At 50.6% G+C, this 14,885-nt stretch overlaps 4 protein-coding genes across 8 annotated transcripts in view; 3 read left to right on the top strand and 1 right to left on the bottom strand.

The window, feature by feature from the left end:
* LOC310692056 (polyamine-transporting ATPase 13A3-like) overlaps window positions 1–4,997 on the top strand; it is a 59,158-nt gene extending 54,161 nt beyond the window's left edge. For both annotated transcript variants that reach the window (XM_083472491.1, XM_083472492.1), the window contains exon 33: window positions 1,904–4,997. In XM_083472491.1, the coding sequence (XP_083328617.1) occupies window positions 1,904–2,068 (165 nt within the window). In that variant the 3' untranslated portion in view covers window positions 2,069–4,997. The remainder of the gene's footprint in view (window positions 1–1,903) is intronic.
* The window catches only part of UFSP1 (UFM1 specific peptidase 1), a 224,494-nt gene that overhangs the window by 92,632 nt on the left and 116,977 nt on the right, over window positions 1–14,885 (bottom strand). The gene's annotated exons all lie outside the window — the stretch shown is intronic.
* Window positions 6,807–10,418, top strand: LOC310692243 (stress-associated endoplasmic reticulum protein 2-like). The gene is made up of 3 exons (XM_083472945.1): window positions 6,807–7,008; window positions 8,523–8,595; window positions 9,842–10,418. The coding sequence occupies exons 1-3, from the start codon at window positions 6,925–6,927 to the stop codon at window positions 9,880–9,882; spliced, it is 198 nt and encodes a 65-aa protein (XP_083329071.1). The 5' UTR covers window positions 6,807–6,924; the 3' UTR covers window positions 9,883–10,418.
* Window positions 14,310–14,885, top strand: part of SRRT (serrate, RNA effector molecule) — a 38,126-nt gene continuing 37,550 nt past the window's right edge. Inside the window, exon 1 of one of the 2 annotated variants that reach the window (XM_083472568.1) lies at window positions 14,310–14,483. The gene's annotated coding sequence lies outside the window, so the exon portion shown is untranslated. The remainder of the gene's footprint in view (window positions 14,484–14,885) is intronic. The other variant, XM_083472567.1, reaches the window with a different exon arrangement.

Raw genomic sequence — 14,885 nt, forward strand, 5'->3', positions numbered from 1 at the left:
GGTGGCCTTTGAGCCTCTGTTACCCTTCCAAAAAACAAAGGAGAGTCCACCACCTTCTGAGGTCATAGAATCACAGGACTGCAGGGTTGGAAGGGAACCCCAGAGATCATCCAGCCCAACCCCCTGCCACGGAGCAACCGCATTTAAGCGGGAGGGTGCCAGGTGCTGTGTCGCACAAGTCCTGAGAGGGGGGGGAAGCCTTTGTAGAAAACATTGCTTGGAGGAGGGCCGACCGGGTGCATGGGAAACGCAGTTCTTGACTCTCAAGAGTGCCATCTGTTGGGGAAAACGGTTCTCTCTCTCTTTTTTTTTTTAAGTAAATTTTATTAGTATTTTCCACACAACAACAACACAAAAAATAACAATACACAAAACACAAAAACCAGAATACAAAAAAACCAAACAAATCCATATCTTACAAGTTAATACAGTGGTGCCTTGCAAGACGAAATTAATCCGTTCCACGAGCCTCTTCGTCTAGCGGTTTTTTCGTCTTGCGAAGCAACCCTATTAGCGGCTTAGCGCTATTAGCGGTTTAGCGGCTATTAAAGGATTAGCGGCTATTAAAGGATTAGCGGATTAGCGGCTAAAAGGCTATTAGTGGTTTAGCGGCTTAGAAAAAGGGGGGGAAAGCGAAAAAAAATCGGAACACTTGCAAGACGTTTTCATCTTGCAAACCAAGCCCATAGGGAAAATCGTCTTGCGAAGCAGCTCAAAAACGGAAAACCCTTTCATCTAGCGGGTTTTCCGTCTTGCGAGGCATTCGTCTTGCGGGGCACCACTGTACTATAAACACTAAAAACAAAACAAGACATTGACTTCCACCAATCCCAGAGCACCTCCTTTACCTCTCATTGTGTCTTCCTGTTTTCATGTCTTCCTGATCATCTCTATCCTAGCATCTCAATATAAATCCCTCTTTCCTATCCTTTCACTTCACACGGTTATTCTAGACTTGGCCAGATTTATGTCCTCGAACCTTGGCTTTTAAGGTATTCCTTTAGGCAATCCCTTTTTCACTTCCCTTTTGGGTTTTTGCCTTATTATATCTGTCAATTTGGTTAATTCTAAATATTCTGAAAGCTTACATAGCCATTCTCCCTTAGTGGGTGATGATGATGATGATAATAATAATAATTTATTATTTGTACCCCGCCCATCTGGCTGGGTCTCCCCAGCCACTCTGGGTGGCTTCCACAGAGACCAAAAATACACTAAAATGTCACACATTAAAAACTTCCCTAAGCAGGGCTGCCTTAAGATGTCTTCTGAATGTCAGATAGTTTTTTATCGCTTTTACATCTGAAGGGAGGGTGTTTCACAAGGCGGGCACCACCACCGAGAAGGCCCTCTGCCTGGTTCCCTGTAACTTGGCTTCTCGCAGTGAGGGAACTGCCAGAAGGCCCTCGGAGCTGGACCTCAGTGTCTGGGCTGAACGATGGGGGTGGAGATGCTCCTTCAGGTATACTGGACCGAGGCCGTTTAGGGCTTTAAAGGTCAGCACCAACACTTTGAATTGTGCTCGTAAACGTACTGGGAGCCAATGTAGGTCTTTCAAGACCGGTGTTATGTGGTCCCGGCGGCCGCCCCCAGTCACCAGTCTAGCTGCCGCGTTCTGGATTAGTTGTAGTTTCCGAGTCACCTTCAAAGGCAGCCCCACGTAGAGCGCATTGCAGTAGTCCAAGTGGGAGATAACCAGAGCATGCACCACTCTGGCCAGACAGTCTGCGGGCAGGGAAGGTCTCATCCTGCGTACCAGATGGAGCTGGTAGACAGATGCCCTGGACACAGAATTGACCTATAAGAAAAACTTAGTTTTGTCTTTTGGGGGAAATGGTTTTTGATTCTGGGCTCCCAGAGCTGTCCAAGGATGCTGACCCCCCTTCCTCTCTCCCCATTGCAGCTGGAGCTGGACGAGGGGGCGCCTGGCTACTCCTGCCGCCGGAACGCCCCTCCACGGGCCAAATACAAGCGCCTGGCCCAGGAGCTCCTCATCGACCCGGACTGGCCTCCCCAGCCCCAGACGAGCACCCGGGCCCAGGTGCCCCCCGCCGAGAGCAGCGCCTGATGGCGGACCCCGCAGGAACCGGGTGCGCAAGGCGAAGAGGCCCTTGTGTTGCTGCAGCCGCAGTCCTTGCCGGGAAAACGCCTCCGAGCTTTTATTATCGTTATTATTTATTCCACACCCTTTCTTTGTTGGGTTCGTTGAGGGGAAGCGCCTCTGGGGAACTGTAGTTTGCAAGCTGCTATTTCTCTCCGTAAGGTGGGCGTGGCGAGACCCCACGCACCAAGCCACATAGCGTTCTGTGCGGCACAATCTCATCTCACGCAGCGGCGGTTCGGTTCCGAGGGTTATGCGCATACGCAAAAGTGGTTTGTATCCAAACCCTGGGAGTCACCCAAGCGCCGGGGGGGGATCCCCTGTACCCCAGAGCCCAGCAAGGAAAGCGGGGGGAGCTTAAAAGGCCCCTAGCCTCCGAGATCGCCTCATCGCTCCACATTTGCCCACTCAGCCTCTTCAATCGGCAGAATCGGGGCTGCGTAACCCCCGTTTCCTGCGCTCACAAGCCCTCGATCGTTCGGCGCAGCAGCGCCTGCAGACTTTGGAACTCCCCGCCTCTTGATCCCAAAGCGAGCGCTTTCAGCTGTGCCCCTTTCAGCGCCTGCTTAAAAGCGTTCTCCTTTAGGCAAGCCTGACCGGACGCTTAGAAACCCGACTTGAGATTTCAATCCGTTTCAACTACAGTGGTACCTCTGGTTGCGAACGGGATCCGTTCTGGAGGCCCATTTGCAACATGAAAAGGACGCAACCCGCAGCAGAGCGTCTGCGCATGCGCGGGTTGCGATTCGCCGCATCTGCACATGCGTGTGACATCATTTTGCGCTCATGCACAAGCGGCGAAACCCGGAGGTAACCCTTTCCGGTACTCCCGGGTTGCCGTGGGTCGCAACATGAAAGAACATAATGTATTTTTCACTCCAAAAATTAAGGGGACCTGTGTGTTAGTCCCACGGAGCGAATGCAGGCTCCCTGGCTTCAGCGATAGCAACGCGAAGCCTCCAAAGCGCAGAGGGAGTGCTTTGCGTTGCTTTCGCTGAAGCCTGGAGAGCGAGAGGCGTCGGTGCATACCGACCCGTCTCGCTCTCCAGGCTTCAGGGATAGCCGCCTGAAGCCTTTGGAGCGCAGCGGGAACTTGCGCTGCTCTCCAAAGGCTTCACAACCTTGCCTCCGCTCCTGGACCTGGCTGGAGCGGTTGCGCATAGCTAAAGAGGAAGCCAATGTCGAGAGCCAGTGTGGTGTAGTGGTTAAGAGCGGTAGTCTCGTAATCTGGGGAACCGGGTTCGTGTCTCCGCTCTTCTACATACAGCTGCTGGGTGACCTTGGGCCAGTCACACTTCTCTGAAGTCTCTCAGCCCCACTCACCTCACTGAGTGTTTGTTGTGGGGGAGGAAGGGAAAGGAGAACGTTAGCCGCTTGGAGACTCCTTCGGGTAATGATAAAGCGGGATATCAAATCCAAACTCTTGTTCTTCTTCTTCCAAGACAGGCAGCGGGATGGATCCCGCTGGCTGTCTTGGCTTCTTTGTTCTTTGGGGCTGGGGGGGGAATAAGATTTTTTTTTCTTGACCCCCCCCCAAAAAAAAACTAGGTGCGCCTTATGGTCCGGTGCGCCTTATGGGGCGAAAAATACGGTAACATGAAGCGGGTGTAACATGAGGTATGACTGTACGTTTTAAATTGCTGCTGTTGATCAAGTTCCCCTCGATTTCGTAGTTTCATCTTTTGGGAGAAACCGCTTTGAGGCGCTTGCCATCAATCGGCGCATGGATTTTACAGAATAAATGAGCAGAAACCGACCTTGCGGGGCTCTAGGGTACCTGGGGTGCGTGTGGCAGTGCAGGAACTTGGATGTCAATGAACATAGCCGGTGCAATGAGCAGGCATCTCACTCCCCAACCATATCAGAGAGCTTAGAGCAGGGGTCCCCAAATTAAGGCCCGCGGGCCGGATCAGGCCCAAGAGACTCGTTTATCCGGCCCGCGGCAACCCCCGCCGCCCGCTCTTACCGGCGCTGCGCTGCGCGGCCGCCCACTTCCGGGTCGGAGGAGCACCAGAAATAGCTTGTGCACTTGCGCAAGCATTATTTGCACATGCGCAGGCGTTCTTTCCGGTGCACATCCGGGTCGGAGGAGGCCCCTGCACATGCACACAAGCTATTTCCGGTGCTCCTCCGACCCGGAAGTGCACCAAAAATAGCGTGTGCACATGCACAAATAACGTTTGCGCTATTTCCGGTGCTGCTCCGACCCGGAAGTGGGCGGCCGCGCAGCGCAGTGCCGGTAAGTTTCCGGAGCTCATCCGGCCTGCCGCGCAATCAGCGCTGGAGACACCAGCCCGAGGCGCGGTACGTTTGCTGCCCCCGGCTTAGAGGCTCTTTACGCCCTGGGTAACCCCAAGTCTACCTGGTGCAAAAACAGCCCTCAAACTCTCCACTTCGCCCGGATTCGACTTGCGCCGTTTCAGCCGTGCATGGCTGAAATCGCGCGAGTCAGGTGCACACGGGATTTGATTGTGCTGCACAGCAACGGTTAGCTGGTACGTTCCCCCCTCTCTTTCCTCCCCGATTCCGGCCCCCATAAACTCCCCACCTGCCCTGTTTTTAACGGTACCAGGAATTAGTATTACGGTTAATTACTTCTGCAGAAGAGTAAGGGTTTTTAAGTCGGTTCTTTTGGGGGGGGTGGGGGAAGTTTGACACGGGGCTGGTCTTTTTAAAGGGGGGTTTCTTTTGGATACCTCGCTCCTCCTCTGGCAGTTTGGGGGGCGAAGCAAGAGCCTTTGGGTGGGGGTCCTGTGTCCCTCTTTTGGGATCAAGGAACAGAAAGCTGCTGCCTCCGAAGGGGGGCGGGGGCGGCTTTTAAACTACTTTTTCTTTCACTGGCTTTCTTTTTTTTATTAAAAGGAAAATAAATAAAGATTATTATATGTAAAACTTCTACATTGTTGGGTTTTTTTGTAACTAATTATTATTTAATTTCCAATTACTAAAATCCGATGTAAACCACATGTTATCCATTTCAAATTGCAATTCAGATTCAAATATACATCAGTTATAAAGCCAATTACACATTTTGCGTGGCCTCCCGCGTGCTGGATTTCAAGGCGTGATGTTTTTGTTTCATCCTTCTTCCGAAGTCTGAATTCATCCAATTACATTCAGTCTTGATCTTAATCCCTTATCAACAGCTACAGGTGTTTTAACACATTTAATACATTTTATTTATTACAAAATTTATAGATTTTTTTAAAAAACCCTCTATATTATTGTTGATTGTGGGAGAAAATCTCTCTCTCTCTCTCTCTCTCTCTCTCTCTCTCTCTCTCTCTCTCTCTAATTCTTCTTCCCTTCCAAAAGTTCTGGAGAGATAGAGGGGAAAATATTTTCCCACACTTGTTTTTGCCCCAAAGAGGAATAATGGGATCGGATTAATTTTATTTACGGGCTTGGAAACGACCATTTCTGCATGCTCTGCACCTGACAGGAGTTTGTGCTGACATTGCAGTCCTACAGATGACGAGGGCAGTAGATCTTTTTGCCGCCTTGCCAAGCGCAGGGGAATTAGAATGTCAAAACGAGGCGGGACAAAAAAGTCGGAATTGCTTTTTGGGGTGGGGGCCCTTGTGCTTTTTCTGGCCCCTTTCATCGGTAATAAACGAAAATCTGCCCTTATTCCCTTATGGGGGACACAAGAGCCCTTCTAGATTCTTTGCAGGTTCTCCATCAGTTGGGGAATTTGCTTTGTATTTGGGACGGAGAAGAAAAAGCCTCGCTGGATCAGGCCATGTCCAGCCTCCTAAGCTCACAGCAGCTGAACAGTTGCCTAAATGGGAATCTGGCAAACAGGATCTGAGCCTCTTCCTCAAACTGGTGAAATAAAAAAATTAAGGTCTTATATATTTAATAAATGTTCATAAATGTACCAAGCAAACACGTACATCAACATATTAACCACATGTCTGAAGCAGCGCGGGAAGACAGTCCTGAAACCGTTCTCCCAAACTGACCAAATGATATCTCTGCAAGGTCGAAGGAAAATGGAAAAGCCTCCCCGTTGTCTTTTCCTTCACAAATCCTGTCTCAAGGGTATGTCTGTGTATGAATAGGGTGTGAGCCTGTGACCTGGCTCAGGAACGAAGTATTTGTCATTGCAAAAGAATGGCCAGGCTCCCCAGGGTATCCAATCAAGTAAGCATTAACAGGTAACCTGGCAGACAGGAGGTAAACAACACACTCAGATTTCTGCTGTAGACCACCTTTTCTGTGATGTAGGTATGATGTTTCTGGGGGTGGACTTTGACTCCAGGGCTGGCAATTTAAAATGTCAATATAAGGGGGGCCACATCTGGGTTCAGGGTCCTCCTCCTTTCCTGCGTGTGAAGGGGGTACCCTGTTGCAACAGGTGCTTTGCTTCTCAATATTCTCTGCTTGGCCTCTGTTCTTTTCTCCGACTGATGGAGAACCTGCAAAGGACTCTGTACTGGAAAACCCCAAACGTTGCAATACTTTCCTCCTAGGTTAAGAGGGAATCGCTCTCTTCGTTTCAGTGGCTCTTTTTCGAACTTTCCCCGCCGTTCTACAACAATGTGCCTCCCTACTAGGAGAAATACGGTAGCCCTTGCTGGCGTCGGGAGGAATTCGGCCCTTCTACTAGGTGGCGGCGGTACTGTGGGCAGAGGCCGACATGGCAGCCTCCTGGGCAGCGTCAGGGAGCTGCGCCTGCGCGGGGAGGAGCCGGGGTTGGGGGGTGGGAAAGGAGGCGGCCCCCCGCCCAAGGCGCCACGACAACAGCGGCAGCTGCTCCAGAGGTGGTGGTCTTTGCCCACCCACCCCCACCTTGACCAGCCCCCCCCCAACTCGCCGCCATGTCTGGGGTGCAAAGGATGAAAGTGGCCAACGAGAGGCACAGCAAGAGCATCACTCAGAGGGGGGGCCTCCATCGGGCCCCGGTATATGGGGGGGCTGGGGGGGAGTTTGCAATGGGTGGGGGGTGAACTATGGAGGGGGAGTTGGAAAGGGCAGAAAGTGGGGAGGGGGAGTTTGCAATGGGGGTGCAAGTGGGGAGGGGGAGTTTGCAATGGGGGGTGCAAGTGGGGAGGGGGAGTTTGCAATGGGGGGTGAAAGTGGGGAGGGGGAGTTTGCAATGGGGGTGCACTAGGGAGGGGGAGTTTGCAATGGGGGGTGCAAGTGGGGAGAGGGAGTTTGCAATGGGGGTGAAAGTGGGGAGGGGGAGTTTGCAATGGGGGGTGCAAGTGGGGAGGGGGAGTTTGCAATGGGGGGTGCAAGTGGGGAGGGGGAGTTTGCAATGGGGGGTGCAAGTGGGGAGGGGGAGTTTGCAATGGGGGTGCAAGTGGGGAGGGGGAGTTTGCAATGGGGGTGAAAGTGGGGAGAGGGAGTTTGCAATGGGGGGTGCGCTAGGGAGGGGGAGTTTGCAATGGGGGGTGCGCTAGGGAGGGGGAGTTGGAAAGGGCAGAAAGTGGGGAGGGGGAGTTTGCAATTGGGGTGAAAGGGGGGAGCACCTGGGCTTGTGGGGAGATGAAGAATTGGGGAAGCAATGAATTTATTTCAGAAACACCCCCCCCCTTTTGAGATATTTGCAAAGACGGGGGGAGCAGCTTAGGTCAGGAGGGATGAGGTTCGGAGGGGAGTGGGGAGGATCATCTGAACTCTTGCCCCCCCCAAAAACCCCCACAGGTAAGTCTGAGGCTGCAACCCCATCCATGCACCCTGAATTCCCTGGGAGCAAAGCCCCCCCCCCCATTTGAGCACCCTGGGGTCTTCTGCGGAAAGGAGAGCGGAGTTGCACCCTCACCGCTGGAGGGGTTGCTTAGGGAAAGCCTGGTTTTTTTTGAGGGGGGGTTGCAATTGTCTCTTAAGGGGGCTGGAATAGGGGGGTCTATCCTTGGAAGGACCCCCCCCCCTGATTAGTTTCTATTAATTTCCAGGGCCTCTTCTGCCAGTTTTCTGATTTTGCCCTGTGCTTATTATCTGCATTTCAATAGGGGTAAACCTGTAAGAGTTGCAGAAAGCTAAAAACGCATGGAAGATAATTGTAGCTAAACGGTTATATTTTCTACGTTTTTAGCTACTTGCGTTTCATCTGCGTCAGTTTAGTTTGCGTAAGCCGCCTCGAGTCCCAGTCTGGGGGGAAACGGGGGGTATAAATAAGTATTATAATAATAATAATGGTCTCTGATCCCATCTGTGCAATGCTGTCCTATGATCAAATGGGGGGGGGGGGAGTATTAAAAGGGAATTTTGGGAATGTGAGGGAAGTCACCTAGGAAAGTTGTGCCTCCTCCTGTCCTCACAGGTGCTCCCCCCCAGACCTCAGATTGAGGCTGCAGGAAAGGGGAATAGGCAGGAATAAGCCCAGATTTATCCCACAATAAGCAAATAGAAGGAATCGCAGGTGGTAGATGATCTCTCTAACCCTCTCCTGGTCTCTTTCCCTTCTGCGAAGACACCCCAAGAGGAAAAAGCCCCCGTTGGCCCCTGGCTCCTGGCACTCTTCGTCTTCGTGGTCTGCGGATCAGGTGAGTTTCCCATTTATTAACAGTTTCTCATAGAATTGAAAGGGACCCCCCAGAGGTCATCCAGCCCAACCCGCCGCCGTGTCTCTCTTTTCCTTAAAAAGCTCCGGGTGGCAAATGCAACTCCCCATTTTATCCTCACAGAAACGAGGATAAAATACGTGTGTGTGTTCACAAGAGAGAGCAACTGGTCCCGGAAGAACATTTTTGCTCATTTATTTCAACAACTTAGATATTGCTTCAGCAGTGTACACAAAGGTTATGAAAGGGGCATGGAAAGATAAATTCACTTAACATGGACAAGAAGGTAAAAGGTAAAGGACCCCTGGACGGTTAAGTCCAGTCAAAGGCAACTATGGGGTTGCGGCGCTCATCTCGCTTTCAGGCCGAGGGAGACGGCATTTTGTCCACAGACAGCTTCCCGGCTCATGTGGCCAGCAGGACTAAACCGCTTCTGGCGCAACGGGACACCGTGACAGAAGCCAGAGCGCACGGAAACGCCGTTTACCTTCCCACTGGAGCGGTACCTGTTTATCTACTCGCACTGGTGTGCTTTCGAACTGCTAGCTTGGCAGGAGCAGGGACTGAGCAACGGGAGCTCACCCCGTCGCGGGGGTTCGAACCGCCGACCTTCCGATCGGCAAGCCCAAGAGGCTCAGTGGTTTAGACCACAGTGCCCTCCACATCCCTCATTGCCAAAGAAACACTTACTGAAAAGGTCTGGTTAAATTATTATCATTTATTATTGTTATTATATGTATTACCTGCTGTTCCCCACATGGCCCTCCAAAACATTTTTAGTTAATTTCATAAAATCCACACACTGCTTGATGTGCAGGCAGAGGGAATTACCGTATTTTTTGCTCTATAAGAATCACCTTTTCCCTCCTAAAAAGTAAGGGGAAATGTGTGTGCGTGTGTCTTATGGAGCGAATGCAGGCTGCGCAGCTATCCCAGAAGCCAGAACAGCAAGAGGGATCGCTGCTTTTGCTGCGCAGCGATCCCTCTTGCTGTTCTGGCTTACGAGAATCAGAATATTTTTTTTTTCTTGTTTTCCTCCTCCAAAAACTAGGTGCGGTCTTGTGGTCTGGTGCGTCTTATAGAGCGAAAAATACGGTAGCCACAATAATTTAAGATTATTGAAAGGTAAAGCTGTTCTGCCCTGTGTGAACAGGATCCTGGAATGGGTGAGGCCACCGGCCGGATCCAAGCGTGTTATTCTTACGTTTCTGCCTCTTACTCTTCACAGCCATCTTCCAGATTATCCAGAGCATCCGACTTGGAGGTTAATGGAGAAAAGACGGGATGCTTTTCCGACTGCTGCCACCAATCCTCCGCTCAGGGAACTGTGGGATCTTTTCTGGACCTCCCAACTTACAGCCATGACAGTCTTCCTCTGCCTGCTTCCAAAAACCAGATCTCTCCCTCCCTGCCTGCTCTCGTGAGACCCCCGAACCGATTCCCTCCCCGCTCTCTGTCCCTTGAGCTGTTGACCACTTCGGAGGGACGCTGGACTGAAGGGGGGGGATCCGTCTCCTCTCCCCTTCGCCTCGTGGAAGCACGGGGCTTTTTCCTTTGGAACTGAAACGATGCGTTGCAACGAGGAGGAAGGTCTACAGCCGGTTTGCGGCGTCTGGGGTCGGAGGACGGGGTGCAGAGTTGGGGAGGCTTGTTCCGGAGCCCACATTCCTCTCAACCCGTTATCAACCTGCAGTTCATTCTCCCTCACCATTCCGGTCGAGCCGCTGAAATAAAGTCGCCTTGTTGGAATATTTGCCGCAAACCCAAGTAATTCTAAATTTCTTAATAAATAGTGTCACCATGTTGTTGTTGTTGAGTCATTTAGTCGTGTCCGCCTCTTGGTGCCCCCCTGGACCAGAGCACGCCAGGCACTCCTGTCTTCCACTGCCTCCCGCAGTTTGGTCAAACTCATGCTGGTCTCTTCGAGAACACTGTCCCACCATCTCGTCCTCCGTCGTCCCCTTCTCCTTGGGCCCTCCATCTTTCCCAACATCAGGGTCTTTTCCAGGGAGTCTTCTCTTCTCATGAGGTGGCCAAAGTCTTGGAGCCTCAGCTTCAGGATCTGTCCTTCCAGTGAGCACTCAGGGCTGATTTCCTTCAGAATGGAGAGGTTTGATCTTCTTGCAGTCCATGGGACTCTCAAGAGTCTCCTCCAGCACCAGAATTCAAAAGCATCCATTCTTCGGCGATCAGCCTTCTTGATGGTCCAGCTCTCACTTCCATACATCACTACTGGGGAAACCAGAGCTTTTACAATACAGACCCTGGTTGGCAAGGTGATGTCTCTACTTTCACCATAGAGAGGGGTGTTTATGTGTGTGTGTCTCCAAATCCATCTGCCTCGTCTGCTGTTTGCCGGGCCAGGAAATGACAGGCCCAGTTGCCCTAGAGATCCATCATAGACCTGTCGGTGGAAATCTAAAGTATTTAGGTGGAAAGTCCCTTTGTGCATAGTTAAACTGAAATTCGCTCCTCCAGGAGGCAGTGATCACCACCAACCTGGATGGCTTGAAAAGAGAATTTTACAGATTTGTGGCGGAGAGGGATTTCTGTGGTTTACTAGCCATAATGGCTATACTCTGCCTCCACCATCCCTCCCCCCCCCATTTTTTTATTGATTTTCACATTTATCACAGAAAAGATTAAAAAATAAAAACATTACAAAACACACAACAAAAAATAACATAAAGAAAAATGCTTCAAATTCCTAATTTCATTACATTAATAACTGACTTCCTCAAATCCCCTCTGACTGAATTTAATTATATCTCCAGTTTAACAGTTCTCCAAATTCATATTTCTAATAATATTAACTTCTTTCATTTACTAACCTCATCTCCTTTATTAATATTCAAATCGATAATAATTACTAACACATGTTCTTACTCTACCCCTTAAGCCTATTTATTACTTCCAAGAATTTTCTATTTATCTTATATTACAATATTTAGCTAGATATTCTTTAAATTCCTTCCAGTCCTCTTGTGTCTCCTCTTCTTTCCGGTCGCGGATTCTTCCAGTCAGGTGGGCCAGCTCCAAAAAGTCCAACATCTTCATCTGCCATTCTTCTATTGTTGGTATCTCTTGTGATTTCCAATTTTTGGCTAATAAAAGTCTTGCCGCTGTGGTGGCATACAAAAGCCTCCACCATCCTTCTTGAAATGAACAGAAGTAAACAGATGAGACTGGTGCTGTTTAGTTTCTTCACCTTTGCGTAATATGAAGGAGGGTGAAATCTGAAGCAGCCGAGGACATCTGAAATTACCTTCTTCAAACTGGGGGGGACAGACACTAGGATTTCAAACGAGAGTCAAGGTAAGCAAATACAATAGGACCCAGAAATCCGACTGGATTGGAAAGCGGTCTTGGGGTTGCAGTGGCCGGTTGTTTTTGGAAACCCATCAGCTCAGCACACGGGAACAAAAAATAAATGGACAAAGCAAATTGGGTTTCGGGCATAATCAAAAATTAAACTTCTGTCATTAAAAAAAACCCTTTTATAAATTTCCTTTGTGCTACGCTTTGGTCTGACCCTTCTAAGAAAAGAGATTGGCAGCGCTGGGAGAAGTTCAGAAGAGGATGAACATAGCACAGAGAAAGGAGGACCAGGAAAGACCCACTGCCTGAAAATATGGGGAGCTGCTGTCAGTGCTCAAGGCAAGGCCAGCTGCTTCTGTGCCTATATGTTGTTGTTGTTTAGTCGTGTCCGCCTCTTTGTGGCCCCCTGGACCAGGCACTCATGTCTTCCACTGCCTCCCGCAGTTTGGGCAAACTCATGCTGGTACCTTCGAGAACACTGTCCCACCATCTCGTCGTCCGTCGTCCCCTTCTCCTTGTGCCCTCCATCTTTCCCAACATCAGGGTCTTTTCCAGGGAGTCTTCTCTTCTCCTGAGGTGGCCAAAGTCTTGGAGCCGCAGCTTCAGGATCTGTCCTTCCAGTGAGCACTCAGGGCTGATTTCCTTCAGAATGGAGAGGTTGGATCTTCTTGCAGTCCATGGGACTCTCAAGAGTCTCCTCCAGCACCAGAATTCAAAAGCATCCATTCTTTGGCCATCAGCCTTCTTTGTGGTCCAGCTCTCACTTCCATACATCACTACTGGGAAAACCATGGCTTTAACTATACGGATCTTTGTTGGCAAGGTGATGTCTCTGCTTTTTAAGATGCTGTCTAGGTTTGTCATTGCTTTTCTCCCAAGTAGCAGGCGTATTTTAATTTCATGACTGCTGTCACCATCTGCAGTGATCATGGAGACCAAGAAAGTAAAATCTCTCACTGTCTCCATTTCTTCCCCTACTATTTGCCAGGAGGTGATGGGCCCAGTGGCCATGATCTTCGTTTTTTTGATGTTGAGCTTCAGACCACATTTTGCGCTCTCCTCTTTCACCCTAATTAAAAGGTTCTTTAATTCCTCCTCACTTTCTGCCATCAGTGTTGTGTCATCTGCATATCTGAGGTTGTTGATATTTCTTCCGGCAGTCTTAATTCCAGTTAGGGATTCATCCAGCCCTGTGCCTATATAAGAAAGGGCAAAGGGTGTGGATCTTTTCTGGCTTAGAAAAAACACACAACTGGGAGGCAGATCTGTTATGCAGGCTGAGGCAGCCAGCCTGAACTTGGTGCAAAAATTGGGGATCTCCCTGGTAAGAGGTTTTAAAATAAAATAAATATCAAAGACCACATTGCAGGGCTGCTGTTAGCAGGGCGCCCAGGGAGAGAACATCCTGGCGCAGCCTTCCCTGTCCTGCATAGCTGTCAACGTTTCTCTTTTTTTTAAGGGAAATTCCCTTATTCCAAATAGGATTCCTCGCAAGAAAAGGGGAAAGTGGACCGCTATGCGGTCCTGGCCCTCTAAAAGGGAAACATTTCCTTTTAATAATAATAATAATAATAATAATAATAATAATAATAATAATAATTTTTATTTATACCCCGCCCTCCCCAGCCAAGGCCGGGCTCAGGGCGGCTAACAAGCAATAATAAAAACAAGTTGAATGAATGCAACTGAAAAACAAGATTAAAATACAACATTAAAATACTGAAACGTTAAAATTTTAAAATCCAGCTTCATCATAGGAGGAGAAAGAAAAAAGAGAACATTTCCTTTTAAGATTACAACTCCCATCCTCTCTCTCACTGCGAGCCCCGCCCAGCTGTCACAGGCGGGAGGTGGAGTATCTGGAGGGCGCCAGGTTGGGGAACGGGGGCGAAAGGGAGCCGGGACTTTCCCCTTGCCACGCTACTCTAGCCCTTTCACCCAGCTCTATGGTTGCGCTGACGACACTCTAGCCACCAGCGGACTCATCGCTGGAAGACGCAGCGCGTGCCGCTCTAGCCATCCCCTCTTTCGCGCCTCTTCTCCCCAACATGGCGGAGCGCCACAGAGCGCCCGCGTCCTAGAGCGTCCCACCCCCCCCCTTTGCCTAGTCTGGGCGGGGTTCTTGGTTCCTTTCCCCCCCCCCCCTTATGAATTCCACGAACGCTGCTTTCATCTAATAAGTCGTTACTTATTTTCCTCACAAGCCCAATTATCATTATTAAAGGAAGGAGAGTTACCGGAAGTCCCGCCCCGCCTCCACAGAAGCCCAATTATTATTAATGGAAGGAGAGATGCCGGAAGTCCCGCCTCTTCCTCTCCCATTGCACATCCGGGTCACGCCTCCGTGCCTCGCGACCTCATTCGCTGTCCGGAGAGGAACCGGAAGTGGCGGGTGACCCGGAACCAGTCTTCCGGCGCGGGGGAAGGAGAAGGAGCGCGAGGCTGCGCGGGCGAGCGAGGAGAGAAGGAGGCGGGAAAGGAGGAGAGGAGAGGTCCGGCCTTCCTCCGCCCTGCTCTTCCTCCTCTGGCCGGGCCGGGAGGCGGCCCCGTCGGTGAGTGAGGCCCCCTCGGGGGAGCCAAGGCCCTAAACCGGCCTCTCCTCAGCCTGGGGTTCCCAGGGGCGCGTGGACTACAACGCCCATCATCCTTGACCAGCCACAGGCAAAGGCCGGCCCTCCAGGGGTTTGGGGACTACAACTCCCATCATCCCTGACCGCTGGTCCCGTTAGCTAGGGGTGATGGGAGTTGTAGTCCCAAAATATGTGGAGGGCCGAATTTGCCTATGCCTGCCCTAAAGGGAAGCCCAAAACTCCGGCCCTCCAGATGTTTTGGAGCTACAGTTCCCATCATCCCTGACCACTGGTCCTGTTAGCTAGGGGTGATGGGAGTTGTAGTCCCTAAACAGCTGGAGAACCAAGTTTGGGGGTGCCTGCCCTAAAGGGAAGCCCAAAACT

The sequence above is a fragment of the Podarcis liolepis genome (genome assembly GCF_965112155.1).
Source record: "Podarcis liolepis genome assembly, chromosome: 13".
NCBI classification, from domain to species: domain Eukaryota; kingdom Metazoa; phylum Chordata; class Lepidosauria; order Squamata; family Lacertidae; genus Podarcis; species Podarcis liolepis.